General features: G+C 43.5%; 6 protein-coding genes across 6 annotated transcripts; 2 read left to right on the top strand and 4 right to left on the bottom strand.

Moving 5' to 3' along the window:
- Nucleotides 1-1,662: 1,662 nt before the first annotated feature.
- On the bottom strand, nucleotides 1,663-3,076 carry LOC126558155 (aminomethyltransferase, mitochondrial). The gene is made up of 2 exons (XM_050214116.1): nucleotides 2,711-3,076; nucleotides 1,663-2,638 (listed from the first exon to the last, which is right to left on the bottom strand). Exons 1-2 carry the CDS (start codon nucleotides 2,988-2,990, stop codon nucleotides 1,674-1,676), a joined length of 1,245 nt encoding a protein of 414 aa, XP_050070073.1. The 5' UTR covers nucleotides 2,991-3,076; the 3' UTR covers nucleotides 1,663-1,673.
- Nucleotides 3,077-3,592: 516 nt separating this feature from the next.
- On the top strand, nucleotides 3,593-4,871 carry LOC126559944 (uncharacterized). The gene is made up of 2 exons (XM_050216105.1): nucleotides 3,593-4,714; nucleotides 4,776-4,871. The coding sequence occupies exons 1-2, from the start codon at nucleotides 3,593-3,595 to the stop codon at nucleotides 4,869-4,871; spliced, it is 1,218 nt and encodes a 405-aa protein (XP_050072062.1).
- Nucleotides 4,872-5,924: 1,053 nt separating this feature from the next.
- LOC126558659 (uncharacterized) lies at nucleotides 5,925-7,245 on the bottom strand. Its single transcript, XM_050214709.1, has 5 exons — nucleotides 7,054-7,245; nucleotides 6,730-6,980; nucleotides 6,468-6,597; nucleotides 6,053-6,394; nucleotides 5,925-5,984 (listed from the first exon to the last, which is right to left on the bottom strand). The coding sequence occupies exons 1-5, from the start codon at nucleotides 7,243-7,245 to the stop codon at nucleotides 5,925-5,927; spliced, it is 975 nt and encodes a 324-aa protein (XP_050070666.1).
- A 2,211-nt stretch (nucleotides 7,246-9,456) lies between these two features.
- Nucleotides 9,457-10,835, top strand: LOC126558348 (uncharacterized). Its single transcript, XM_050214349.1, has 4 exons — nucleotides 9,457-10,067; nucleotides 10,134-10,470; nucleotides 10,537-10,695; nucleotides 10,761-10,835. Exons 1-4 carry the CDS (start codon nucleotides 9,457-9,459, stop codon nucleotides 10,833-10,835), a joined length of 1,182 nt encoding a protein of 393 aa, XP_050070306.1.
- A 1,859-nt stretch (nucleotides 10,836-12,694) lies between these two features.
- LOC126558304 (uncharacterized) lies at nucleotides 12,695-14,186 on the bottom strand. The gene is made up of 5 exons (XM_050214297.1): nucleotides 13,555-14,186; nucleotides 13,158-13,485; nucleotides 13,026-13,097; nucleotides 12,869-12,955; nucleotides 12,695-12,799 (listed from the first exon to the last, which is right to left on the bottom strand). The coding sequence occupies exons 1-5, from the start codon at nucleotides 14,184-14,186 to the stop codon at nucleotides 12,695-12,697; spliced, it is 1,224 nt and encodes a 407-aa protein (XP_050070254.1).
- A 9,956-nt stretch (nucleotides 14,187-24,142) lies between these two features.
- Nucleotides 24,143-26,347, bottom strand: LOC126557300 (uncharacterized). The gene is made up of 2 exons (XM_050213019.1): nucleotides 25,334-26,347; nucleotides 24,143-25,267 (listed from the first exon to the last, which is right to left on the bottom strand). Exons 1-2 carry the CDS (start codon nucleotides 26,345-26,347, stop codon nucleotides 24,215-24,217), a joined length of 2,067 nt encoding a protein of 688 aa, XP_050068976.1. The 3' UTR covers nucleotides 24,143-24,214.
- Between the last annotated feature and the right edge of the window lie 542 nt (nucleotides 26,348-26,889).

Below are 26,889 nucleotides of genomic sequence, written 5' to 3'. Positions count from 1 at the left end.
CATAAATTATGCATTGGCAGCTTGCATGACAGTAGCGTCGTAGGTTCCGCGGAAAGCATTTGTGGATATTGATATTGGCTTATACTAAGGGAAAGTTTATGAGTTTGTTCATCAAAAACCCTCACAGCGTAGAATTGGAAGTTGCCAGCTGAATCGATCAAACTTAAGTGAAACCCTTTGTCTAATGGTCAAACAGGGAAATTTTTCACAGTTCGTACTGGCCCACAGGGACCTTTACGACGTTGTTAATTTGCATTTGAAAACGTTGCAAGCTTGTGGCGAGCTTTTCGTGTGGCGAGACCGAAACACTGGCCAGCTGTACACATCTTGGAGGAGTTTTTCCTGCTTCGTAGCTCAGCTGTTATGTTTAATATCGCTCGTGGTTGGAGGATACTTTGCTCAGCAGGAATTAGGCGAAAACGACGCCACCTATCTACACCAAGGAACGAGCATGTTGATAAGGATATCCGGTGTGTTTGCTGTTGTGATTTCGATTAGCAATGCAATAGTTGGGAAGCGAATTTGGGCCATTTTAGAATGCTTCGATAAATTTGACAGACACATGATCTTGCTCAGTGCCACCGTTGATCAACGCATACAGAAGCTGGTGATCATGGTATGGACGAGTGTGTGTTTCTTAGGTGTTATTACATTCATTACGGGATTTGTATTTGCAATCTACACCAACTATTCGAACACTGTACTGCAGGTGGTCACCATAACGCAGTTAACCATTTTCGTGATGGTGATTGTTTCGATGCTGTGTCAAATAGTGATTGTGTTGTATATGGCCAGCCATAGGTTCTATCATTTGCGTCGCTTTTTTGAGGTAAATTTTCTCCCATGGCAACCTTCATTGATGCTGGTGAGCGAAATAGCAACTGTCAATCAATATCGACGGCTTACCGATTCCGGCTTGTTCTGTACCGTGATAGAGCTGTATCAGATACTGCGAGAGGCGATGGGTCTCATTCACAAAGCTTACTCGGTGCAGTTGTTAAGCATGACCGTATCGAACATTCCATCTCCTACGCTGGCATTGTTTGCAATGTATCGTTCGTTCATGACATCGAATTACGAAATGCAGAACCTGATTATTACGATGGCATTATCAAGCATCATGTACTTGTTGTGCTACCTTGTGTTGATATTTCTCTCGGCTCAAATAAAGCGTGAGGTATTATGGAGCTTTCTGACGGTTTGTGCAAAGTAATAATTGTGTTATGCTTTACTCAACAGGTTGCAATGCTGATTAAATCCTTCCATCGTTTTACAAACCATTACAGCGTCAGCTTCGAAAGGATAGTAATGGTAAACGCAGATGAAATGAACGGTACTAGTGTTACCCTTCATCTAGGGCCTCAAGAGCTGAACTGGAAGCTGGCATTTTCCGTAAGAAATCGATTTGTTTGGAAAGCGTAGTGACATAGTTTGATAGAGTTTTGAACATTTTCCAGATGCTTGGTTCTATCATCTCGTACCTCATTATACTGATCCAGTTTGATCGTAGTGTTGCTAGTGTGTCGAGTTAGGCCTGTGGATGAAATCCTCTACAAAAACGCATCAATTAAAAATCTCCAGGATAATATCCCAGTCTTAATTTTGTATCGTGTTTATTTTCTCTCATTCTCGTTCTTAACTGGTTCTCACTGGTATCGCACATGTTGGTAATTTTATTTGGGCGCCTGGTAGTAATGTGTCGCTACGAATGGCATCTTCGAAACAGTACTGTGATAGTGCTTATCGCGCACCTTAAGAGAAATTTCGGTTCCCGGTTTTTTATATTCCTCACGAATGTATCCCATCGCGACGTTTTGCTGCAAACACGGACTCGGACAACCGCTGGTAATTTCTCCAACCTTCTGCTGCTCATTGTTGTAGATATCCACATGCTGTCGGGCCGGAGCAGCGCCAGAATCCATCTTAAAGCCCACCCGTCGACGAGTGACGCCATTCTTTATTTGCGAGTTGATTTTGTCTGATCCCGGAAAGTTGTTTTCAACGCGCCGAGCTTTTGCTACCAGCCAGAGTAAATTCGCTTCGACAGGCGTGGTGCTTTCGTCTATGTCGTTTCCATACAAGCAAAGGCCTGCCTCAATGCGTAGTGAGTCGCGTGCACCTAGACCGGCTAGCTTTAGCTTTCCAATGCTTGGATCGAGCAGGGCAGTGGTAATATCTGTGGCTTTGGCTGATGGAATCGAGATTTCTACACCATCTTCACCGGTGTAGCCACATCGCGTTATCCGACAGCCGTCAACACCGGCAATAGAGTCGGTGGTGGTGTTCATAAAGTACAATCGGGAAAGGTCTTTGGTGCAGAGCTTCTGTAGTGTTGCGACAGCGTTCGGTCCCTGAACAGCTAGCAGTGACTGATCGTCGGAGGAGAGAAACTCCACCGAAACATCTTTGCCTTTTGCCTTGAATGCAGCAACCGCATCGGATATGTTCGCCATGTCGACGTCTTTTCTCGACGCGTTCGATACGACGTACAGGATGTCGTCGGCCACTCGGTTGACGATCAGATCATCCAGAATGCCTCCGGAAGCGTTGGGGAAAACTGTGAGCGTGCCCGTCCCATTGCGCAAGCCCTTGATGTCGGCTGTGCAGATGGATTCAAAGCAAGTGATGACATCCTTGCCTTAAAGAAAAGAGCCAAAGCAATCATTATATTACACACTCTTACAGAAGCACCAGTGGTAATCTGTTTTACCTCTCAGATAGGTTTGCAGCATGTGCGAAACGTCAAAGATGGAGCCATATTCCCGTGTGTAGAGATGAGACTTGATGATGCTCTGATCGGCGTACTGTACTGGCAACCAGTACCCAGCAAAGTCCACTAGTTTGCCACCATGCTTTTGATGAAACTCGTACAGAGCTGTTCGATTTGGCGTTTTATCTGAAGCAAAGTGTCGCACGAGGGTAGTTCGATTTGGCAACGAAACTCGTCTACACCAGGATCGCACCAAATGGCGAGGAATGGAACTTTGCATTCTAGAACGGGTCTCGCAGAATGGGAGAACGTGTCACTTTCACTTGTTATGCACAAATAAAGACGCGCTCAATCCATCCGGGTGGAACGCTGCTTGGCAATCGGTTGATTCGAACGCTATCAGTATTTCCTATGGGATCAGCATCCCGGCAGTGGCAGAGGTCAGTCCGTTTCGTGTGTACACCAACACTCGGACAAGGCTCGTGTACAACGCGTTATCACCATGGAAGAGTCTCGAGGGGACATTACAATTCCTGGTTGTTGTGTTGTGCCGTAGTTTCAGCCCATCCCGACCCATTGAGGAGGGCTATCGATTAGGCGATAAGCGAACAATTTTACGTCACATGCCACACGATGATCAACGCAAACGTGATATGAAGTGTATGTTTAAGTGTTAATGAAAAGATGGGTTGAATGTGTAGAAACACTTTGTTTGGTTGATTACCATATTATTGGATTGTGTAATGTGAATGTTGCTAGACCCTACGGTAGAGGCATTTAATGACTTATCTATGTGTGTTATCCGTTTTCCCCTAAGCCAAAGTAAGTGCTTGGGATTCAAAGGTCAGTGGTTAGTCAATGGTCGTCATTCGTATCTGCAGCATGTGTTTGAGATACAGAAATCCACAAAACATCTACGATGTGTTGCAACCTCTGCTAGCATGTTCGAAAGTGTTTGGGCAAACTGCATTTCTGATTGTAGGCGTTCCGCCGTATGTGCAGGTGAAAGTTAGCCGTGCCGAGTATGTAGCGCTGTTGATGAACTTGTTGGTGAATTGTTTTTGTGTGTACATAAATATAACCAACCAACGATTATCTCGATTGACGGGATCAGTCGTAATGGACATGGGGCTCAGTTTTTTATTCCCATTGGGAGCTATCTTCATGATATTGCTGGCTCTCGATAACTTCCTGAGACGCAATTTAACCTGCACAATCATAGCCGAATTGTTTAAGGTGGATCGGTCGTTGCAGCGGAAGAGCTACAAACTGAACCACAGGCGACAATATGTGGTGCTGATGCGGATTCTAATCATGCTGATTGGACTCATTGCGAGTGGGACGGTGTTTTCGCTTGTGATGACCTTTTTTTCTGAATTTTCGATCCGAAATCATGCGATCAATGCTTTTTCCTACGTCGTCACTGGTGTTCAGTTTATGATAGTGAATTTTCATTTTGTATCTGCTGCTCGATTGATTACCTATCGGCTGGAAGCGATAAAAGGCTGCCTGAAGAAACATTTGGACGCTGGGTCTTGGTGGATCGAGCAAAGGCATCGCTGGGGACGACGGGTGGAGCCGATCGATGTCATTGCTGATCTTGCTGAAGATTTCGCCACGTTGGCGCACGTTATTGAACGAGCCAATCGAATCTATTCGAATCAGATCGTTGCATTAATCAGTGGTGTAGCAATGTTTAGCATCTTTGTGATATATGCCAGTTCTTACAGTTATTACGTTGGAAGTATGCAAGAGTCGCGGTTGACGTTGATTCTATTATCAGCTTGGGTGTTTTACATCATTATGGTTGGACTGATATTCTTCTCGGGAATGGGTGTGAAAAATATGGGTATTGCTATTGCGGATTTGTTGCATGAAGCTCTGCATCGAGAAGACGATTTACCCACCAGGCGGAAGCTAATCTGTTTCTCTCAGCAAGTTCTTTTACGTCCGCCCAAACTACGATGCATGTTTTATGAATATAATTGGAAAACGTTGTTTAGTGTAAGTTGGTCAACGTTGCTTCTTGTAAGTTTTTCTTGTCTAATTTTTGATTTTGTTTCAGTTGTTCGGGATAGTCGTTACCTATCTTGTCATACTGTTACAGTTTGACAAAATTTCCAGCGACTCATCGTACGACAGAAATGTGCCTGCGTCATGAATGATGAAGCAGTCAATTGAAGCAAGAAGTCACAGCAACAGCAGCAGGCGTCGAAATGCACCTTTTCGCTCAGGGGCAGTGGTGCTGGCTACGAGATTTCATCATAAATGACGAAATTAATTAGGTGACTGAAGTATTAAATGATTTGGTGACATTTTATACCGTTTATCATTCGGATTCTTTCCCATTCAAACAGCTGTACATTCCTTTATCCCTCATTCGGCGCGATGGTGGCTTAATTGCATCTCATTAATTAACGGCATTGAGTGTGTGAATGTTTGCGAAAAAAAAAAAAACTACATTCATTAATTGATAAATAAAATCTCTTTATTTCCGACGCTTGTCGATAGCCGAGAGCATCTGTTGCGTTGTTGGACCAATTCATACGAACTGGCGATATCACCTGTTTGGCAAATTAAAAGCATTGACAATTCGCTGTGAATTAATCTTCATCGTGGTTCTTCCGGTGTGTACACAGAAGGATTGTCAAGCGTAAACTTGGATATAATGTAACAAGATTATATGCCCCGATCAATTCGGACGGTAAATACAAATTACAGTTATGGTCGATAATTGAATTCCCTTTTTGGGATGTGCCTGGGTTGTAAGCTGACCTATCGAGGCGAATATATTTTGAAGCTTTAATTTGATTTAACATTTACTTTTCGGTGGAAAATTTGATGGCATACAGATACGGTCTGCATGGGATTTGATACTAATTTGATTAGTTTTGACACTGAAACCGATACTGAGTTTTGAACATGATTGTAGCCGGTACATGTATTTGAAATGGTGGCGCGCAGAATTTATGATGGTGTTTGGAGCTTACCAGTGTGTTGAACAATGGTTGAATATTTTTATGATACAAAACATTACAATGTTGTTGTGCGATGCGAACCATTTTCCCTTTATTGCTGTGCTAATAAAAGTACATGACTGCCATTGAAGCTGATACAATCGTTGGCTGTTGTACGATGTTTACTAAAATGAACGCGCTTCATACGCCAGGCAATCGATGGTTTTGAAGCGGGAGTACAGGACGATGCAGAAGTTTTACTGTTTTGTATCGAACTGTATCATAATAATCAAATATGTAGCAGCTTCACTGCAAGCCTGTATGTAAGTGTTCCAGTTTCATAAATAACGGGGGATTTAATTTAATGCAATACTCCAATGCTTACCTTCACCAGCAATGGCCAACCAACGTCAAACAATCGAAAGTCAATACTTGGTGAACGGTGGTTCATTTGTTCCGAAAATTGCTGAAGAAGATCCTCGATTTCCACCACATTCGTTGTGTTGATGATGCGATGAATCAGCTTTGAGGTGACGACGGTTCGTTTCTTCATGTCTCCTGCTATCCAGATGGTTGCTATCGGCATCGTGCAATAACTCGTGGTACCAAGTATGTAAAATATGCAATCTTGTAATTCGTCCACATCGTGATGGTAGAACAAGGCGCGAACAAATGCGAAGATAGTAAGAATCTCCGAAATTAGCACGTGCAACATTGTTAAGACAATCTGTAAAATCGAGGTAATAGTTCAGTACGGTAAGTCCTTCTAGTTTATACATTTAGCAAAGCGTAATTCATACCGAGATAGCGAAACACTTTGCACAATTGTTCGCAATATCGCCGAGTTTATCGTGCATACGCGTGATCGTTTTGATCTTCTCTAAAGTTTCCACTACACTATTTTGAGAACAATTGGTTTGCAAAAGATCTCTGAAAAGGGAAAAACAACCCGAGTATGGTTAATACAGGCGTTAAAATATTTTTAATTAAAGCTAGCGGGATGCTTAAGCACCAGAATTACAAATGAACTAGGAAAATAAAGTTATTATTTCAAAACCTCACCTTAGTAAATCATTAACAACCTCAATGCGGTACAAAATGTGAAACAGCAGTATATTGAACGTAGTGTTAAACAGCAAACCTCCCGACCAGGAATATCCAACGAATCCGAGCACCAGGAAATGATCAGCCCAGAAGTCAAAACCTCGTAATGCTGCTAAGATTATCAGTGGAATGAGGACGTTGGTCGCAGCAAAAAATGCTGCAATTATGTGTAACAACTGATAGTTATGTGGATAATTGCACTTTGCCATCTGTCAGGAGAGGGAAACAAATCCAATATTCAAGATAAGTAAAATGGAATCTTTCAATCCTAGCCACACTTACCAGCTTATCGAAAACTGCAAGATCGCGCGACAAAGAAGCGATTTGGGGTTTGCGCATCAAAATTATCCAAGGAATGAATACCACTAGGGCAATTGGAATCTTGAGCAAAATATCCAAACCTTTCTCGATGTACTGCGAGCTTGAGGTGAACAGCAAGTCCCATGACTCAGTCGTAAAAATGACGTAAATCATGTAGATCCGCAGTGCGGTTAATGCGCTTGCCGAAAACAGCTCAAGGATGGTCGGTTTGTCGGTTGGAGGGTTTAAAGGAAGCATGATAGCACCAAATATTTTGGATGTGTTCCAGATAGGCGAAAGCGATTCAATGTGATCGTTGACCGCGGGCCACCAGCGCATGGTGTACTTTCGACGGTTAACTAATCCTGCCACGTTCATTGTGATGTACAGAAGAGGACTGATGGCGAGATCCAAATCAGTTGGTTTATAAGGGATTTTGGAACCGGGCTGAAGCTCAAAGTGTTCTGTGGTTGCGTGTGATTAAAATGCCATTAACGATAAGCCTGCAGTCAGTTAGTTTATAAGCAGGAGTAGTACCGAAATACGGTTTCTAGTGCATTGGACATCATGGGTCAAAGCGTAAGCAGTTGGTTTCTGGCGCAACCTAACAACGTGTTCGATGTGATGAAGTATAGCGAAATGATGAGTAACATTTTCGGGATAAACGTTTACCAATTTGATGGACATCCAGTGAAGAGAAACGTTAAGCTTAGTACAGTAAAGTTGATCTACTTTATAGTGCTCAACTTGCTGCTAGTGGTTGTTGCAGTCATACATTACACTATTCCGTATGACATGGTCAATAATGGATCCATCATTGTAACGCACGGCATTCGAACGCTGTTGGTGGGTGGTGTGTTAGCAACATCTTGTGAGCTCTTGCTTCTAGCTTGGAATTGGAGGTCGATCGTACGTCTGTTGCAACAAATTCATGACTTGGATCTGAAGGTAACCATTTATACGGAAAACAGGTGCACAACATTTGGGTGCAATCTAACCGACTCTGATGTTAGTTTCAGCTGATGAAACATCCTATCGATTATGCAACGCACAGAAAATATATCCTTACACATTTTGGCATGTGCCTGGTGCTTCATCTTTCTTTACTCTTTACCTATAACATTAGCACTGTACTGTGCGTTGAAGATGCAATAGTTTGGTCGCGAATGGTCTTTGCCCAGCTGTACTTCAACGTAGTTTATGTTACGATTGTGTTTCGATATTATTGTTTCGTATTTTTCTTGTCGTGCCGATTCGAGCATTTGAACGATGTTTTGAAGCTACGGTTTGACACCTCTAACGGCGAACGGGATGGACGTTGGTTGAACGAAACCAAATACCGCAATGGGCCGGTGCATGAACGGCTCAGATTCGTGTACAAACTATCCGATCTCTACCATCAGCAGAACGAAATAACGGACCAATTGAATGGAGTGTTTGGGGATCTGCTTTTGGGGAACTTGCTATTGTTGATGCTGTTATGTACGTTTCACATATTTGCGTTGATTAAAGTTCACGCGAGCAATGATCTTCGCACGCGCATGTTTACGGTGTTCAATCTTTGTGGCAGCTCGTACTACGCAATGATGTTCATGCTGATCAGCAATATGGCTCGAAGAGCTTCCAAGGAGGTGAGGCATTTAGTGAATATTATGAATTTCTAACCACACACGTGCTTTGCCTACACGGCTTGGGTGTTTGAAATGTTAAACGAGTTCATGATTATTAAAAAAAAAGTTTATCTGCCTAACTATTCAAACTCAGTTCAGTATTGTTCAGTATATACAAGACTTGTCAATGACTTGTCTTTATATTTCTGATAGATTGGATAGTGAAATCTTACACCTTTCTCTGTGGCAAACTATCCTTTCTTAGTTTTTTTTTGTTTAAAGACGTTTTACTGTCGCTGGTAGAATTTAATGTTGCTAATGGAATTCTTTGCAGAGTAAGCACACTGGCGTACTGATACACAAGGCCATGCATAATGAAACCAACGGTGAAACTATTCGATCTCTGATGGTATTCTCGCGACAGGTTCGTAATCGATCTGCTGTTATCGGATCACGACAAATGATAATGGACTGGCCGTTGATATTTCAGGTGCGTCATTTCATAATAAATAAGATCTAAGAAACAAAATAATGACTAATGCTTCGTTTTTTTTAACAGGCGGTTGTCGTGTTGGTGTCATATCTGGTAATTCTGTTGCAGTTTGATGCATCGATACGGGCGAAGTAGCTGGAGCTATCAAATTTTAACAAAAGCAAAAGATTTATAAATCCATGAATAATTGTGTGGAGCTGAGTATAAATAAAGCAATATGTGAAGTTGCAGAGAATGTATAAATGGCCTGGGCTACCTGTTCACAAACGAGTCCTGCTAGAAATGAAGTGGTTTGCATCGAACTCAGTGTTCGACTCTGTTAGGCCAGTTTATCGTGCTGGGAAGGCTATAGGGATTTTCACACACACCATCGACTTTCGCCAGCATGTAATAAGCAAAAGTTCATACGACCAGGTGTTGCTGGTGGTGGCCATCCTAATGGACCTGTACGCACTAACCATATCAACCCAAAGGACGTACAGCTTCTCCGATTCGATTCTGCTGAACGTGGGCATCTATAGTTCCGTCAATTTGGGCATTATCATCTCACTGAGCATTTCGATATGCAACCGACTCGTTGTGCGTCGAATGTTTGGAATGTTTGAGACCCTGCACCATGTGGACAATGCTCTGATGAGTTTCGGTTTTCCATTGAACCATCAGATGAATCATCTTCTTAGCTGCATTTATATGACAGTTCCGATAGTTACAAATATTTTGTTGATGTTGTCCACCTTCTTTGTTTCGTGTGATCCAACATCGCAACAGTTTAGTGCAATGGAAATAGTGGTTTTTCTTCGATCGTCGCTTGTATTCACAATCTTTGGATCGTACATTTGCATGACGCTCACTACAATTTATATGCGATTTCGTAGTCTGAACAAATTAGTATGGTGAGAAGATTGACTGCACTTGCACTGTACTCTATAACAGACGCTACAGAGTCTTGTATATTTCAGCAAACAATTTCCAACTTCACTAGTGGATGATCCACACAAAACGAACCTGCAAAAAGCGACATCAACTGTTGATACCGTGCGCCGGTTGGGAGACATGCATGAAAAACTTGGTGATGCCATAATTGACTTTAACTTTTGCTTTGCGCTTCAAATACTTTTAATGATGGCGTCCGCGTTCGGTTACACACTTTTTTCAATTTTCGGTATTATTCATAAATTATCGCACCCGGAAGTGGATGAAACGCATCAAGTGTCCATCAACAACATGGTGTACGGTTGTATCTACTTATCATTCATCGTACAAGTTGTCGTGGCGGGTAGTTTAACAACACAGCAGGTAAGCGATAACTGTATTAAAACATTTCGAAGCTCCGTCACATGGGTTTGTCATAAATTTCAACAGTGCAAAAGAACTGCAATTTTCGTTCATAAAGCCATCTGCTATGGTTGTTACGAGCAGACGGTACTTAGGCAACTTAAATTCCTTTCACATCAATTACGATGCAACACACCGAAAGTGTCCTGTTTACTGTTTGACTTTGAGTGGCCATTTTTAATTGCGGTAAGCATATCTCGCTTCTACGTGTGCTGTATATGTATTTAAACTGTATAAATTTAAAATTGCAGGTGGCAGCTTCACTCTTTATGCATGTTATCATTCTTGTTCAATTTGATTTGTCAATCATAGCCAATAAAGTGTAAAACAGCTACATAAAATTACCCAGAACTTGTCACAAGAAGCAAATCTATGACGTTTTATTCTTTTGTGTAAGTTCGTGTGCTTCAAAAAGTCTAGATGCCATTTATAAATGTTAACAGTCACTGTGATAGGGATTTGCTGATGCCACAGAAGATTAATGCTTGTAAAAACCAATGCATCCATCATTTAGCTGTTCACCAAAACATTAGTAACGGTTGGTGCACCATCCTGCAGCCGAGACGGGAGAGATGAAAATTGAAAAGTTTGCAACGTCCAAAAAAAAATAAATCCTTGCCTGCAAACGCCACAACATGTCTCGAAGAAGGATTTTAAAATGTGATTTCCTGCTTGCTCTCACGGAACAAATCACGCTTCGCTGCTGTGGAAGCTACATCTAAACTCGTGAAGGATAAGAAGTGCCCGGTGCACTGAGTGACAGTATCAAATATATCTTGTGCAAAATGCTACCGGACGATGGGCTGTACATCGTGGTTGGGATGAGCATTATACAGTGTTACATCCCTCTGATCTAGTGGAAGGAAGAGTTTCGCATTTAACCAGAAGTATCGCAGACGCAACGCAATCCGCCCAAGTTAATAGGAAACTGCCAGGACGAATGCGAATCCGACAAAAACGACAAGAAAATTTATCACGTAGCAAGAAACCGGACGCTAGGATCCATTGGCTTTCCTACCTATAGCCTGTCCCTTGCGGCAGTGGTAGTGCGCTTTACCAAACCGGGCCCTGTCAAACCGCATCCGGTCTTGTTTTCATAGTTCGTCATCTATTATTCATGGCTCGGTTGCACTCCCATCGGTCTATCGCTTCCATCTTCCGGCGGGTTCCAAAATGGGAAGGACGTTGCTTGTTGCGGGAACGCTGCTTATCGAGGTAATCACACACAAGCAAATCAAGCGGCATTGTGGTACGGCGAAAGATGTATGGCTACCGGGGAGAAGAACCGGCCTGTCGAACGCAAAATTATCTGCCCGATGTACGTGAGCTGATTATTGGCCGTCAGTTTTCAGCTGACCAGTTGAGGTGCTAACAGACTTGGCGTGTGAGCAGATATTGGGTCAGGGTTTGGGAAGATACATGACTCTCAGAAAAGATATCATATGGGATGGAAAAGATTCGAAGTGGAGAAGTTGATGGTATTGCACGAAAAGGAGGATGATTTTTTTGACATAAACAATAAACTATTGTTTGAAGGTGTTCGGAATGATAGCGACTTCTGAATTTATATTACATTCTTGGCGGAAAGAAATACTTCGAATATACAGAATGCAAAATATTCAACTTTTAATCAAGCTTCACTTTATTCCAATTCTTTTCAGACAATTTTTCCGCAAATGTAGAAGTTGCACACATTCTACTATGATCACTGCACTGTGTTGTACTGTATTATGCAGCAATTGTGTTATGATAATGGGTTTTTATGTGGTACACTCGCTCCCACAAACTCATTGTGAGAATATTTTTTCTACTTCGATCGTCCCTTTGGGATATCGCTATCCCTTTGTTCATGCAGCTGTAATCAGAGCAATTGTTTCCGGTATTTCCGTTCCCGGGAAACTTCTTCTGGAAATGAGCCAAATAATGCCAATAAAGGCGGTAATACTTGCGTAAAAAATAAAACTAGTCGGTTGATATGGTGCAACGTAATGATTCTCAAACGAAAATCGAAAGAAATGAAGGATTTGCCCGATTTTAGGATGTGACATCATGTTGCATACATTTAGGCGCAAAACTCTTATTAATTGCTCCAAGGCAACGAAAGCTTCCACATTTCACGTGCTGTAATTTAAGCATGAACGGATTGGTGTGTTTTTAATTCCTTTACTTTGCCGAAATGTTGATCTCAAAGCACTATCAGAGAGCTATTATTCATTAAATTAGAGGTTCGTAACTGCATGATGTCGAATTGCACAAGTATGTTGAGGTATGTAGCAAACGAGGAAATCATCTAGAAGATATATGGGTGATATATTGAAAACATCAATGCTTGAAAATTGAGGAAACTAGTCGTTCGTACCGTAAGTAGAAAACTCCAGTCAATGTCATAGAAATAGCAAGAAGCTTTTGGTATGTCGTGAGATAGTTGGATGGAGAATGATCGAAGCTGAAAATCATACGGGAATAGCAGCAGCTACAGTGATGGTAACATTATTTTGAAAAATGTTTGACCTTACTTGCTCTATGATGATTGAGCTACAATCATTGTAGATTACTGCTTTGTGTAGTAATATTGCTGTTTGCTTTGCCTGTAAATAAATGCAAATATTATATGCCAATACAGGAAAGAGTGTGCAAAATTTCGCTACCTTTTTGTGCATTAAGTTCCCGGCAAACATGACTTGTAGAATAATAAGTATAAAGAAAGCGCTAAGAAAGAGTTGAGAAATCATGATCGGATCGATGTGATCATAGTTGTTGCCAGCTAAATATACGTGCGCAATGGTAAAAACGGATACTAAATTAAGACCAAAAGCACTGGCAATGATGTAGAACATGTGAATGAAGAAGCATCGATTGAATATTTGCACAGCATTTCCGAGCTTCATGTACAGCATCGCGATGGATTTGATAGTTTCCTTTTCGGACAATGGTAGTAGCCGATTCTTCGACTGCACATCGGTATGAAAGTACAAGCTGCAAGTAAAAATAGCGGTGGTCAGGTATAACGGGTATAATTTGATAAGAGTTTCGTATGTCGCTTACCAAAAGGTAGCATTAATTTTGTGATACCGATGCACCATTGCCCAAAGAGATACACAGCAAAAGCAGCTGGTCATGATGTACACTAAATTGCACATGACAAAACTCACCAGCGATGAGAAATTGGTGCCGGTATCAAAATCAACCAGGAAAGGATTTGTAAAGGCCGTTCCCGTAAGACAACTTAACTGCAGAACCAGCGAAATGATTATATACATTGTACTCAGGAAATACTCTGCGCTGTAGTCGTGTACGCAGCCAAGTCGCTCCAATCCCATGTCCACCTCCATGATGAGTTCAATCATGTTATGGTACTTGTAGGCCTGGACATAGTTCGCTATCGGAATGCCGAGCAATGCAACTAACTGAAGCGTGAGAAACAAGCTGAGGATGAATTCGATGAGCGAAGAGTTAAAGTATGCAGGACTGTCCCTTTGTGGGGGAATGCCCGACTTAAAGACTAGAAAACTGTTGAAAAACATAAACGCAACAAACACGAGCACGTCCTTAAAACTGCGCCGAATGGCGGCCACCTCGAACGATGCAGTAAACGAAATAAGTCCGAAAACTTTTGCAATGTAGTACATGAAACGTAGCGTTCCGATGAAGTTATTTGCCTTGAAGAATCGGCGCATCGCTGTACGAAGCACTAAAGTCGCGAAAGAAGAGACAGAAAAGCTGAACTATTTCTCAGTCAGTTTGCCACCGGAGAATGATCTCTTGAGCGGTCATGCTCGCTCACCCGGAACCAGATGGCATCAATAGGTAGCCGTGGTCAGCGATGGGTAGAATTAATTATTCAAAAAGGGTCACATTAAAGCACCGATATCATCGGTGACGGAAATGATTAATGAATAAATTGTGGGTGTAAGCGATAATTGATGATTTGAGCTGGCCATTCAAATGGGCAAGGAAAATCGAACCGAAGGATCATGGTAAAAGCCAATGCTTATTTTTTATTTCTCCGAACGAAACGTTGAATTGAAGTAACTGAAAATTAAGTCATTAAAAGAGACACTAAGCCACGAACCCAACATTTCTTTAGGCAAATGTTTGCTGAAAAATCCATATATTTGCTAGTAAATAAGTAATTAAGCAAATGAAGGTGATGAATTTTGTACTTGGATAAAATGGGTCACACAAAGGGGTCAAGCTTAGGGGAGTGTTTTTTTTATAAAAAATGTTTTACTTTTCTCTTAAAATCAGACGTCTTCATGAATCGTTTGATGTGTAATACGTTAAATCCCACTGGACTTTATAGGATTCGTCCATCCACCATGATGGACGTGCAACGTTTCCATTAGTTAATCTTTTGATGGCTTCATTCAAGTTTTTGCTGGTGTGCGTTGCTGTTGCAATTTCACACTCGATCATAGGAAATGGAGCGGACATATTTTCCATGAAATTGGCTACATGTTCTGAAAAGAAAAAGGGAAAGTGGAAGCCAAGCGTTATTAACCACGCGACAGTGATTGAAATAAATTATTCCGTGTCCTCGTATCCTTAGGGATATTTTGTAAGGGCCGCGAAGCCCTTCGTTGCCGTCGTCTGAGGGATGCATTCTCCACAAGGTAGCGTGGTAAATTTAATGCAACAAACACCGCAAACGTGGCACCGGCCTGGCAATCCATCAACGCCAGCAGCACCCTCGGCATCGTCAATAATATGCTAATTCATTCATCCCAGCTGCTCTTGGGGCAGTTCCGTCGCTTGCATGTAGCTCATATTGATGATGTTGACCACGGCGGCATCGCTTCTAGTGGTAGGATGATGTCGAACATTGTTTTACAATGAGCAGTGCAGTTACAGACGGCATTACGTTTGCTCATGTGTGAGAAAGAACGTTCTACCTTACGGGTACGTTTTGGGACTTTTCAGATGACATTTCGACTGGTCCTTCGGGGAAAGGATCACTGCTCAGCGGACGTGGACACAGGAGGCAGGGAGCTCAAGCAACTCGTCGTCGTCGGTTGCAATGGTGTCTCCATGTAATGCGATTGTGGTGAACAAAGCGAGCGGCAAAGAGGTGGCAATAAATTTTGAATTACGTCCCCCTTGGTTAAGCTCCGGTGCGGATTGAAGCGGCCCGAAGGGAGGGAACCATTGAAGGGTTGTATCCGGGCATGGATATCCTTTGAAACTGACACCCTTCAGCCACGGCCACTGCACGACCCGAGAAAAACCGATGCCTTTCGGTTTCGATGTTTCCCCAGGGTACAACTTATTGGAACGGAAGGTGATTTATGTGACGGTTGACGTTTTGCATGCGATCCGTAACCAACATGGCACCTTGCTGATGTTGGTCGATATTGAACGCATCGAACATTGCCGGGGGTAGTGAAATTACCTCCCTGCAAAGGTTACAAAATCGAGCAGAACCGATAATGGGATCAATGGAGGATCGCTATCACGTGCCAGTACCAACGTTGTGCAGCTGAGGAAATCTGAGACCGATGAAATACCTGTATATAATACCTGGTATGTACATATATATCGTTTAAACATACTGTAAACGCTTGTATGTATTGAATCCTGTTATTCACGCCCAGCTTGAATGTCCTCCGCAAGGAAATACATCATCAAGAAGTTGGTGGCAAAGGGTGTTGTTGTGAAATTTGAAATTATTTTACCTATGGCACTGTGTGCATTATAATAATTATCTATTGCATGAAGCGATAAGCCCTTTCACGCAAGACATTAGGGATGATTATGATTATTCGATAATTGCAGGACTAATTAGCATGCAGAAGCATGGTAAACCGTTGTTATCATTGATGTTTTAGCTAATTGTTTTGAATGGATTTAACAACATCCTGGGCATGGTTCGTCTATATTGATTGATTTGCAGATCGTATATAATTATAAAATAAATAGATTTACCACGCTTGGTTGAGCAAAAGGAGAACAATCTCTAAGTGAGTTCCGACAAAGGAAAATGGCTACAATGACGTTAGAAATTGAATTTAGAGTAATGCCAAAAATGAAAGCCTTCCAGTGAATTGAAGACTTTACCATGCAATGATGAACATAAAGACGAATTGGCAGGATCTTCGAACCATCATCTGGCTGTTCACATTGTTGGTGTTGGCACCCATAGTACCTTTTTCCATTGAAGCATACGTGCTGGAAACCAAAATGACCATAAAATTTACCTATTTACCGCTTATTTGTAAGAGTAGCCATCGTCTCCCGTGAGCAAGGATGATGCATTTTTACAGCATACGGTTTTTGGCATGCTCTGAACATGCGATAGACTACGTTACTAGCCACAAATTCATCGTTCCTCGTCGGTCCTCTCGCCAGTGCTACAGATGTTACCTCCCATGCCTGATTGCTTGGCCGTCTAGCCCATGCAGCTAGTAGTACACCTCGGTGGCGTTCCCGTATCCGGTGCATAGCTAAACAAAGCTAACCACCTCGACCCGAACCAAGGAACCTTGGCTTACATTTCCCTGTTTGCCGGTCTGTTGGAAAGCATTTCGTCACTCTTCTACCTCCAACATGGCTCACACCGCTGCATACCATTCCGCATAGTAAATATGGTTCAGATAGTTGAACAATTTCGTATGCAAACATAAGCAAGGAATATATTCAACCATGGTCCATTTTCATAAACGGGCCATATTTCAGCTCGTTTCCATCTCCCAGCGAAGCTGCAGCATCGTTGCTCAGCTGGGCGGAGGATGTACTGCGGTTGCTGTGTAAGGCAGGGTTTGTTAGTGTTGACCATTTGCAGGGGCGAAGATCAACATCATTATCGAGGGAAGCAACAGCATCAACGGCTGGTCCAGCGCTACTTAGCTAATGTTCACTGACCAATCTGAATCATTACCCGAGGGCAACGTACGAGACGATTTGCCATTTTTCTTCTATCAAACTCCTGATGAGGTTAGGGTTGATAATGACATATTTACGTACAGTTTTTTGTGAATCTTTTAAGGACGTGAGGTTAGTTGATTAATTTACATGGCTTTTCGGAATACAATGCAATCAGCATAGCATCTGAATATTTCCTGCATGAGCATGGGGTTTCGGATGCCACTTCCTGATGCTAGAAAAAAGAATAGTTTTGAAGTCAAGCTCAGTACTACAACTCACTACTCTAGGGCATGTGATGAGTTAAGAAAAAGAATGTTGTTAGTATCAAAGCAACAGGTAGAGAATCATCCTAAGCCTTCGATGCATCGAAGTTGTCTTTCTTTGACTTCGATTCTTGCATCAGTTCTTGCTCATGTTCATCATAGTTCTGATAAATTTCCATCATTAATTTCAACGAGATGATGAAAAATTGAGATTAGTGCAGTGGTAATCTGAGCAGTACGCTATTTTAAGCTTAGAACGTTCCTGAAACGTTTGTTGCAGCCATCCCGAAAGCTTACCATCCTCAGCTTTCTCATAGACGGAGCGTAGTGAGTAGCAGTTCTGCAAGAACTGTGCAGACAGCTTTCTGTAACGTAATGTGTGTTACCGTTTAGTTTAAATTGCTTCCCGAATTTGTTCTCCTCTGCTCTGTGCTCATTTTACGTACCATGAAATATTTGCTCAGGCGACTAAATGTTCATGCAACAGTTGCACTGTATGTAAAGCGAATAGAAAGTGCCGAAGAGCCACTTCCTAATGTAATAAGCATTCAACATCAAAAGAATAACTGTCTGCGAGGAACGACTTTCCACCTGAAGAGAAGACATTTGGCATGATTTATTCATAGTGTGAATACAATTAACTGTCAGAATGCGCCACTTGTTCACTGCAATGTTTTTAACAGTGTGACCGTTGGTGAGAATGGTAGAGAGTTTACTCGTGGAAGCTCGTCTGTTTCGGTTGGGAAATGAAAATCTATCCGAGGACATGGTGACATTGCAAATTTAATCAAGTTCAGCTGGAAGCTACGAGCAACGTGCTTGACGTGCATACACTGGAGAAGCTCGTGTTGAGCAGTCGACTCAATGTTCGAATAAACGCTCGAGGTCAATGTTCATCGCGGCAGTGGAAGTTTCCACTGGCCAGTAGACGGTTTTGGCAGCAGACGGTTCCGGAAGCTCATGACGACCCATATCGCTGTTTTGCTTGATGAGATCTTTGGTCGGGTTTTATCTTAGCCGGTTCCGTCGTAACGACGAGGTAATTCAATCGAAACGTTGAAATCGAGAAGCATTAAGCCACAGCCCGGTACATAGCCACAGAGCAGCAACATTATTTCATCTTCAACGGCTTCCTGCTCTGCCGTCGCTTCGTTACGTTACGCCACACCACGCATCCATTGCCGCCTTGACACAGACGGCGGCCTCCAAACATCTGCGACCAAGTCATGAGGCTTTAATAGTCTGCTAAGAGAGCCAATAAACATAAACTGCAGTTGCCAGTTATGCTGGTTGCTCTTCTTCACGACATCCGCATAGCTATGGGCATGGTTTGAGTCCTTGTTTGTAGAAAGCTCATCGTTCGCACGACACATGAAGAATACAACCAATGTGCAGCCATTGAGCGATGCGTGTAACAGATTCACCATCGGATAATGTCCAGCAGCAAAACAGTGCTGCAATATTACGAAAAACGGGTGAGAGTTAACAATGAATGGAGATTTGCAGAAGTCTGGTTTGATTTTGTTTTCTACTTAGATTAAAAAGTCCAATCGGAATAATCACTTAAGTCACTGGTTGGAAGCGGTATCTAGGAGGATTGGTTAAACAATTTCTGTCTCGCGAAAAAGTGAAAGTTTGGAGCCCTCCAAAACAGGCCGACGGATGAGAAGACGGCAAGAATTTCGCGATACGGGATGTCGCGCGCTTGCTGTGAAGCTCCGTCAGCGACAGAAAGTTAGAAAGAGAGACGCAGATAGTGAGAACGTGAGCAAAAGAAAGACAGAAACAAGGGGAAACGGGCAGTGGCCGATGTGTGACCTTTCGTTGCAATATTTCCTCCTCATCCTGTTGCATTTTCTTCAGGGACTGTTGCCGCTGCCCGAACCGGCCGCTATGAGACGAGTTTTTTTTCGCGCTCGGGATGCTAAGCTTGAATATCCAATGCCATGTTCACCGTGCCTCGAAAGCCAACGTTCGTGAGTAGAAGCACGCTCTTTGAAGCGGTTCGGTGGCTCAGTGATGGGGTGTGTGATGGAATGGTGGATAGGAGGCATTGTCGTTGAAGGGAAGCAAAAAAGATGCACCGTGCTTCCTGCCAAACTATTGCAACATCATGTCGTCTTCCAATGATCGTTCGCCAGCAGTGAGAAAAGCACCCGTACCGGTGGCCTTTCCGGCAGGCCGCTAGATGCACTTGAATCTTTCGCGGATCTAGTGGTGGATATTGCAACATCGACCGGCGAAATGCAACGTGCTATCGCGACGGACGTCGTGGGCGTTGACGGGGAAACGGGAAGGAAACTTTCCTTTTGGCGAGATGAAATAAACGATGCAAATTCCTCTTTTGGACAATGCGGCACCGGGAGCACGGGTGATTGATGATGCACTGGGCCCACAGTACCGGAAGAAACGGCAAGGATGGCGTCATATGCTTCGAGAGCTTCGCCCGAGTGCACGTGACTTTCTGTGTGCCATCATTTAGTGCTGGTTGCTTTTTGTTATTCTTACGTGGTCTGGATTTTTTATTCGTACCATGCATCAGGCAATAAAATATTGAAGGAATAATTTTGAAACATATTTTGCCGGGAGTAGGAGCAGGGGCTGAAATGAAATTAGTCGTACAATTTATGATCGCGTGATATGGCAGATATTTTAAACCACATTCGGCAAACTATTAGAGGTTGAATCCTTTCTGCAGAATTGTTGTAGGGGCATGTATAAAATGAAAGCTTTTTTTCCTGGTGCACAGATGGGAATCTGTTAAAAATATGTTTTTCTGGAATTCGTTTGCTAAAGGTCCTGTGCAGTACAATAGCAATAAAATGTAAGAAAAAAGAAGCTCTGTTCATAACGTAATCCGGAGATAGACGGACTGCTGTACTCTCCTATCCATCACTGGATGTATTTACGATTCGTGGTAAGCAGAGGTACTTGTGGTTTTGCCGAATGTCTTGCACTCGGGATGCCTCTCCAAACATACTGCGAAATGTTTATTGCATCATTTTTTGGACAATATTTCGGTTAGTACTCGAAAGTACTTTTGCGAATGGGAGAACGTGGCAGATTCGCTAGCCTTTGGACTCGTCAATCTCGCCCACAAAACGGGTAATGGAAATGGCTGCCTAGATGCCTAGTGTCCGGAATGGCTCCACAAATGGTACGATAAAAATGCCTTTTTGCGAAATGGATGTAGATTCGACCTAGTGCCGACCGGATGCAATGGAAATAAAAGCCACTTTTGATGGGAAGCACCTTGTTTGCCCCATTCGCATCCTCCCATCGGATGTTGGCAGCATCATCGCATCACACGCAGGAAGGAAACTGTGGCAGAAGTTCTAGAGTAAGTATTTTAACCTCGGCGTTTTACGATTATTAACTGTGCGAAGAATCATTAATTTTGATGATAATAAACAAGGCTGGAAGATAAGGAGGCGGCACAAAAAGAACGAACTAAGAGCGCACCAGCAAAGGTGTATCCGCTGCTTCAAATCACAAATGATTAATATGGTGCACAATCAACACAATCCGCTGCCATTTGTTTGTGCTGACAGTTCTAAGCACAAGCGAAAAGCTGTTAACAAACAAAAAGTATCTAATGTAGGGTATGCGGGCATTACATACCGACAATAAAGAGCAAACAAAACAAAAAATCTGTTCGTTTCTGTTTGTTAACATGACATGGAATAAATTTGTGTATTCAGTATATAATGAAAAATTATGATACTTTCAGGCGCTTTAGTGTGGAATTTTTAATTAGGTAAGCTATGGAAAATATTTAAAAAAATCACCTCTATGCTGCTACTCATTCCTGTACCGGTTCTGTTATTGATTCATTTGTGCAGCGATAGAACTCCACATTCCGACCACCACAAGCTCATTGGCATTACGGGAAATTCGCAAAAAACGCAGTAAAACGAAATAGGGAGGAAAAACCACAAACTTCCTAAACCATCAGACATCCCAGGTGGGGACAATCAGGACGTGTTATCTGCTTTTTATATCCTTGGCCGAACTAGCAGCTTCTACTTGTCGTTCGACACATGCACTGCCCCATCAGATGGTGTTCTGGGGTGTGCCATTAGATAAGGACATCAGCAACGGGGGGGAAAATGCAACCAAAAGACCGTAGAATGCGAAGGTGTTTGAATGTTGGCTGGCCGCACCGCACACAGACAGAGTGCGAGAGAACCTCTGATAATCGTGCTTTTACCGAGCGTTGATTATCCGTGAGATTATTGAAATGGGTGTAATGAAGGTGTACACGTTTATGGCTTCGAAATGGGGACACGTCCTGCGAATGGGGTTTTCGCATCGGTAATTTGCAGTGACCACGCCATGCCCACAGACACTAGCGGTAATTACACGGGTATTGGGCGATTGTTTGCTGCGTACTGCGGCATCTTGCTTTTTGCTTGTTTGCCAGCTGCTAATAGCTTTAACCATCTGCTTTGAATCGAATGGTTTGTTTAACCCCCACCAGAACCATGCAGGGGAAAAGGATTTACTTTACCATTTCTTACCGCTAAAGAAAATGTCCGATTGGAAATTCGTAAGTATGGAACTTTTGCTAGAATTATCATCTGATTGCTTATTTTCTAAAAATACGCTATTTTTCCTATAACTTTCACTTGCAACAAATGTATTTATTCAATTTTCTATGATTTCTATGTCGATATCCCGACGCCTATTACTCAAGAAATAAACGGGTTTTGCCAGTTAATTCACTTTCACAACCTTTTCTTATGTCGCAGCTGATGCCGGCTGTTTTAGTCCAAACCTAGCGATTCTTGCATTCGTCCGAAAGCATCGCATTGTGTGAAGAGCCGTATTGCGCTTTCCATCGACCACTTTTCTGCAGAATCCCATGTAACAGCTTAGATGCTGTTAGCTCCTGTTTGGCATTAGGAAGTCCATTTGTGCCAATCACGTTTTGGCTACACGTCAGATGCAAAATGAAACCAGATGACAATTACTTTTGGCAGTGAGCGACGTCTTTTTGCCAGTGGGCATGGATCACTAAGTGGGAGTAAATCACGGTGGGACACATTTATTTGTTTTTTGTTTTGTTTGTAGGCGATCAGGCGATTAACAGACGCAAATCGTCGCAAAGGAGCGAACGATATTGACCCCAAGGGACAGCGTCGGGATGATGACAATCGGTCTAGGAAGTTTCCACTGAACGATTAAGCGTTTTAAAGGATTACCATTGGCCATTACCATAACTTTCCTTGAGAATTTACGCAGTTCAAGGCCGTTGCAAAAAGCAGGAGAAAGGTGGCGACAGACGTATGGAAACTTTGATTCAAATTTTAATTATTTCTATTGCTGCCCTCATCGATCACTTTTTCCTGTTACACAACGTATTATTCCGATTTCTTTACATTCTTTTGTTACATCTCATGTGGTGCGATATAATGCAACTGCAACTGTTCTGAGTCGATTTATATTCCTATAAATAGTGAATTGAATCACAATTACTAAATGGCAAGGCAAGACCGCAACACTGGTACAGAAATAATGCACATTAAAAATATGCAACGATTTTTTAAATCCATTCCAACGGAATATTTGAAATGCTGTAAAGAATGAAGAAAATATGTGAGAAAAAACTAAAGCGCGGTCATTTGCAATTCTGCCACGAGTGAATATTTTATACCGCTGGTTTCCTATCGCACTGTTGCTAAAAAAACAGCGAAACACACGACAGAAAAACGCGGGCTCTGTGAATATATTTTCTCTCCGGCCACTATCACGTACCTGGCTTGAGCTGTGTGCGTCAACGATCGGTTAATGTATGTAATAGGTAGCTTTTTGTGATTGATATGAGCGAAACCCCCCCAAAAAAACACTGTTTTATACTTGAGGCCTTTCCTACGATCATGAACTGTTGGTAGTTTTGTTTTATCAAGTGCTTTTACCTTTCCCGATGTGTTCCTTTACACCCTTTCCGCGTGGCTGTTTATACACTAAAGTGAGCGTGTCATCATGGAGCTTGGTCGGTCAGTGCAAGTATGTTTTACTGCGTCGTTAGTATGCATGTACCACTGTGTTTCCCGGGATATTTATACTTTTATTTTTCCAAGTAGTTTTCATTTCTCTCGCACCTACTTAGCATACGCTCATTACAGTTTATAATACACGTACTCACATTCACACACGCACACTCATCCATATGACTCTTACAAAAGTAGACCGTAGTACGGCGTTCTTTTGACTGCAGATGAAATAATTAAATACTTAATTACAACGCACCTCGCCTTTTGCTACCCATTGCTTCTCTGTTAAATATCTCACTCTCTTAACAGAACCGATCAACTTCGTACCAAGATCAATGAAAAAGAATTGATAATGCTTGTTCAATACGATTGCAAGGCACGTCAGGCAGTGTACGTGGTTAGGTTAGAGATCGATTCAATTCATCTGAGATGAGAGTGAGAGAGAGAGAGAGAGTGGAATGACAAGAAAGCATCGATAGCGTTGACAATTATTTAGAAGGATGGGTTTAGGGAATGAAATAAGTTAAGCAATGGAGATGATTTGGGGGTGTCAGGGGAGTTTCATCTTGTTTTGGTCACACGATTTCATCGCTTGTGTCCTATGTGTCCGTTGGGATGGTCTTGTAAAGTTTTCTGGCCTTCTGGGCTCTTCAAAAACACCGACACCTCGCTGTGATCTATGTTAGGGTCGTACGATTGTTGATCTTCCACTGCTCGATGCTGCTGAGGCTGTTCAATAGCGCTCAAGATCGATTGTAGCAGGCCCTCAGAGAGGATCTGTTCGTGTGGTGCTGAACCGGCGCCTTGTGGGTCGGCTGATTGGAACTGTAGCTGGTAAGAGCCATGCTGACCTTGCACGGGGATGGTAAGGCTTTGGGATTTCTGTGCAGAAATTAGCTCCAGTCCGCCGATTCCACCGTCGAGACCGATGAGGCTGGAAGTTTGCACGTTTCTGGAGGAGCTTGCACCATCGTAATGCTCTTGGACGTTGTGACTGTTGCTGTAATCGGCTGAGTAGCTGGCCGTTGCCGACGGTCCAACGATGGAGAGTTGATTTGTCTGGATTGACTGCTGTACATCGACCGAGGTTGGACCATGCCCACAATCACTGGATACAGACACTACATCGTGCGATTGGTAACGTGGTTCCTGGACGTACGCTTGAGGCTCGGGCAGTTGATGCTGCGTAAGGAACGGCTGAGCGGGTTGCTCAGAGGGCAGTACATTCAACTCCAAGCTCGAAGGTCCCGAGTGCGCTACATCGCGTGTTGGTGGCGGTAAATAAACATCACCGGAGTACGACGGTTTGGTTCCGAAGTTCTCTTGATGTTCAACGGCATGGCCGATTGATTCGATCAAACCCTGTGGTACCGGCGGGCGGTAAGCTATGGGATGACGCGGTGGTGAACCCGAAACTGGCCATGGCTTGAGATTTCCGCTAACGCTACCGTGGGAAATGCCAAGACCGGGATGGCGCAACGGTGGTCCGTAGTGTGGAGAGGGAGGGAAGTGAAGCTTCTGGGGCGGTGGTGGTGGTGGAGGGCCAAGCGGCTTAGCGAACGACGGTTTGTATTTGCCGGGTAGGAAGGAGTCCGCTGGGGGCGCTCCGTAAGAGTCGCTGATAAAGTTCGAGTGAACCTAAGGATGATAGAATGACAGTTATGTTAGCAAAGGAGCAAAGTAGACGAGAACTATGCTGCTTACCTCATAGTTGTTACCCTTCGGCAGTTCCAGACCGGAATGAAGATCCGAGTGGGCACTGAAGACAGGTCCGTGTTCCAGCTTAGGCAGCTGCAGTCCAATATCACTAGAGCCCACGCTTACGCCACCCGATTCTAGCTGATGATGAGAGCCCAAAAAGTCTCCACTTGGTGGTGGTCCGTACGAGGATTCTGGCGCATGTACTTCAGGCTGAACAACGGGTCCGGCAATTGGCTTCCATCCGTCACACTTGATCTCCGGTGGAGTTGGTGGAGCATGGACTGGTGAGGCCGGATGGTGTCCGAAGGAGCTCGATTGATGGCCGAAGGATGCAGACTGTAGCGGTGGACCATAGGCAGGTTTGGGTGGTCCGTAATGGGGCTTGGGAGGAGCTTGGTGAATTGGTGGGCCGTAAACGGGCTGTGGAGCAACGGCAGGAGGAGGAATTGGTGGTCCGTAAACAGGTTTCGGAGGTCCGTAGACAGGTGCCGGATGAGATGGAGATCCATAGGAAGGCTTTGGGGCGTGGTGGTGGTGATGGTCGTCATTGCTTCCTCCGAATCCAAACGTAGAGAACAGCTGCTCCAAGAACGAGGAAGATTTCTTGTGATGCGATGGTGGTGGTCCGTGGTATTGGGGTGGCTTAGGATAAGAATGGTAAATGGGTTTCGGAGCGGGGGCAGGCGGAGGTCCGTACTCAATGTTGACATTAGGCGGGCCATAGTTTTGAACCGGCACTCCGTATTCTTTGTGGGGAACTTGGACCGGTGGTAGGGCAGGAGCTGGTGGCGGTACATCTGGTGGCGGCGGTGGGTAGTGAGCAACGGCAGGAGCTCCATAAACGGGCGCTGGCAGTTCGGGACCAGTCGCTGGAGGAGGACCGTACGAATCTGCTAACGGTGCTTCCCTACGTTGCGCTTCCTGGCTCGATTGATTTGCATTGTTGTTTATGACTGCGGATGCTGACGACAGCAGCAGGAGAGTTCCGCAAACAAACGGCACGGTAAGATTTAACATCTAAAAGGAAAACGAAACGAGAAAACAAGATTATTTCGACTGGCTGTGGTTGTGCGGCTACATTTCATTCCCACATTGCACTAATGAAAGGTCGATTCAGCTTTTGAATCGCTAACTACACCCAAGGGCAAGCATTCATCTTCCCGCTCAACTCCCATCAAAATGATGATCACGATCATCGGCGATTACTTGACCCCGGTCGATCATTTAGGCGTTGGCCAGTTGGCTCTCAGCCACCGGGTGGGATGGGAGGAACAGGGTTATGGTTCAAAAGACATCGACACGAAGAAACACTCCTCCCTGTCAAGAGGATCGTTTTCTCTTTCGATCATGCTTTTCTTCGCGACGTAGTAATGATTCCCCGCACGACTCTTTTAGCGAAACCGCGTGGGGAAGCAACCTCACAAAACTGTAAAACGATCATTATAAAGATTATGATCTCACTGTACCGAAATATGGCAGGTATTCTCTCATTCTTTGGGCAGTTCCGTGAGTGAAAGTGATCGTCACCCTTGAAACCACCTAGGGCAAGCAAGCAAGGT

Source organism: Anopheles maculipalpis, chromosome 2RL, assembly GCF_943734695.1.
Source record: "Anopheles maculipalpis chromosome 2RL, idAnoMacuDA_375_x, whole genome shotgun sequence".
Lineage (NCBI taxonomy): Eukaryota > Metazoa > Arthropoda > Insecta > Diptera > Culicidae > Anopheles > Anopheles maculipalpis.
The sequence above is the reverse complement of the archived record's forward strand: the minus strand, read 5'-3'. Positions and strand labels throughout refer to the sequence as shown.

Coding starts and splice junctions, on each gene's coding strand:
- LOC126558155 (XM_050214116.1), bottom strand. CDS start 2,990: ATGCAAAGTTCCATTCCTCGCCATTTGGTGCGATCCTGGTGTAGACGA. Junction 2,639..2,710: donor GCTGCAAACCTATCTGAGAG/GTAAAACAGATT, acceptor CTTTTCTTTAAG/GCAAGGATGTCATCACTTGC.
- LOC126559944 (XM_050216105.1), top strand. CDS start 3,593: ATGTGTTTGAGATACAGAAATCCACAAAACATCTACGATGTGTTGCAA. Junction 4,715..4,775: donor ATTGGAAAACGTTGTTTAGT/GTAAGTTGGTCA, acceptor ATTTTGTTTCAG/TTGTTCGGGATAGTCGTTAC.
- LOC126558659 (XM_050214709.1), bottom strand. CDS start 7,245: ATGATTTACGTCATTTTTACGACTGAGTCATGGGACTTGCTGTTCACC. Junction 6,598..6,729: donor GTTGTTAATGATTTACTAAG/GTGAGGTTTTGA, acceptor TTCCCTTTTCAG/AGATCTTTTGCAAACCAATT. Junction 5,985..6,052: donor GTTGGCCATTGCTGGTGAAG/GTAAGCATTGGA, acceptor ACTTACATACAG/GCTTGCAGTGAAGCTGCTAC.
- LOC126558348 (XM_050214349.1), top strand. CDS start 9,457: ATGAAGTGGTTTGCATCGAACTCAGTGTTCGACTCTGTTAGGCCAGTT. Junction 10,068..10,133: donor AGTCTGAACAAATTAGTATG/GTGAGAAGATTG, acceptor TGTATATTTCAG/CAAACAATTTCCAACTTCAC. Junction 10,471..10,536: donor GTAGTTTAACAACACAGCAG/GTAAGCGATAAC, acceptor AAATTTCAACAG/TGCAAAAGAACTGCAATTTT.
- LOC126558304 (XM_050214297.1), bottom strand. CDS start 14,186: ATGCGCCGATTCTTCAAGGCAAATAACTTCATCGGAACGCTACGTTTC. Junction 13,098..13,157: donor GGAACTTAATGCACAAAAAG/GTAGCGAAATTT, acceptor ATTTATTTACAG/GCAAAGCAAACAGCAATATT. Junction 12,956..13,025: donor GCTCAATCATCATAGAGCAA/GTAAGGTCAAAC, acceptor TATGATTTTCAG/CTTCGATCATTCTCCATCCA.
- LOC126557300 (XM_050213019.1), bottom strand. CDS start 26,347: ATGTTAAATCTTACCGTGCCGTTTGTTTGCGGAACTCTCCTGCTGCTG. Junction 25,268..25,333: donor CGAAGGGTAACAACTATGAG/GTAAGCAGCATA, acceptor TATCATCCTTAG/GTTCACTCGAACTTTATCAG.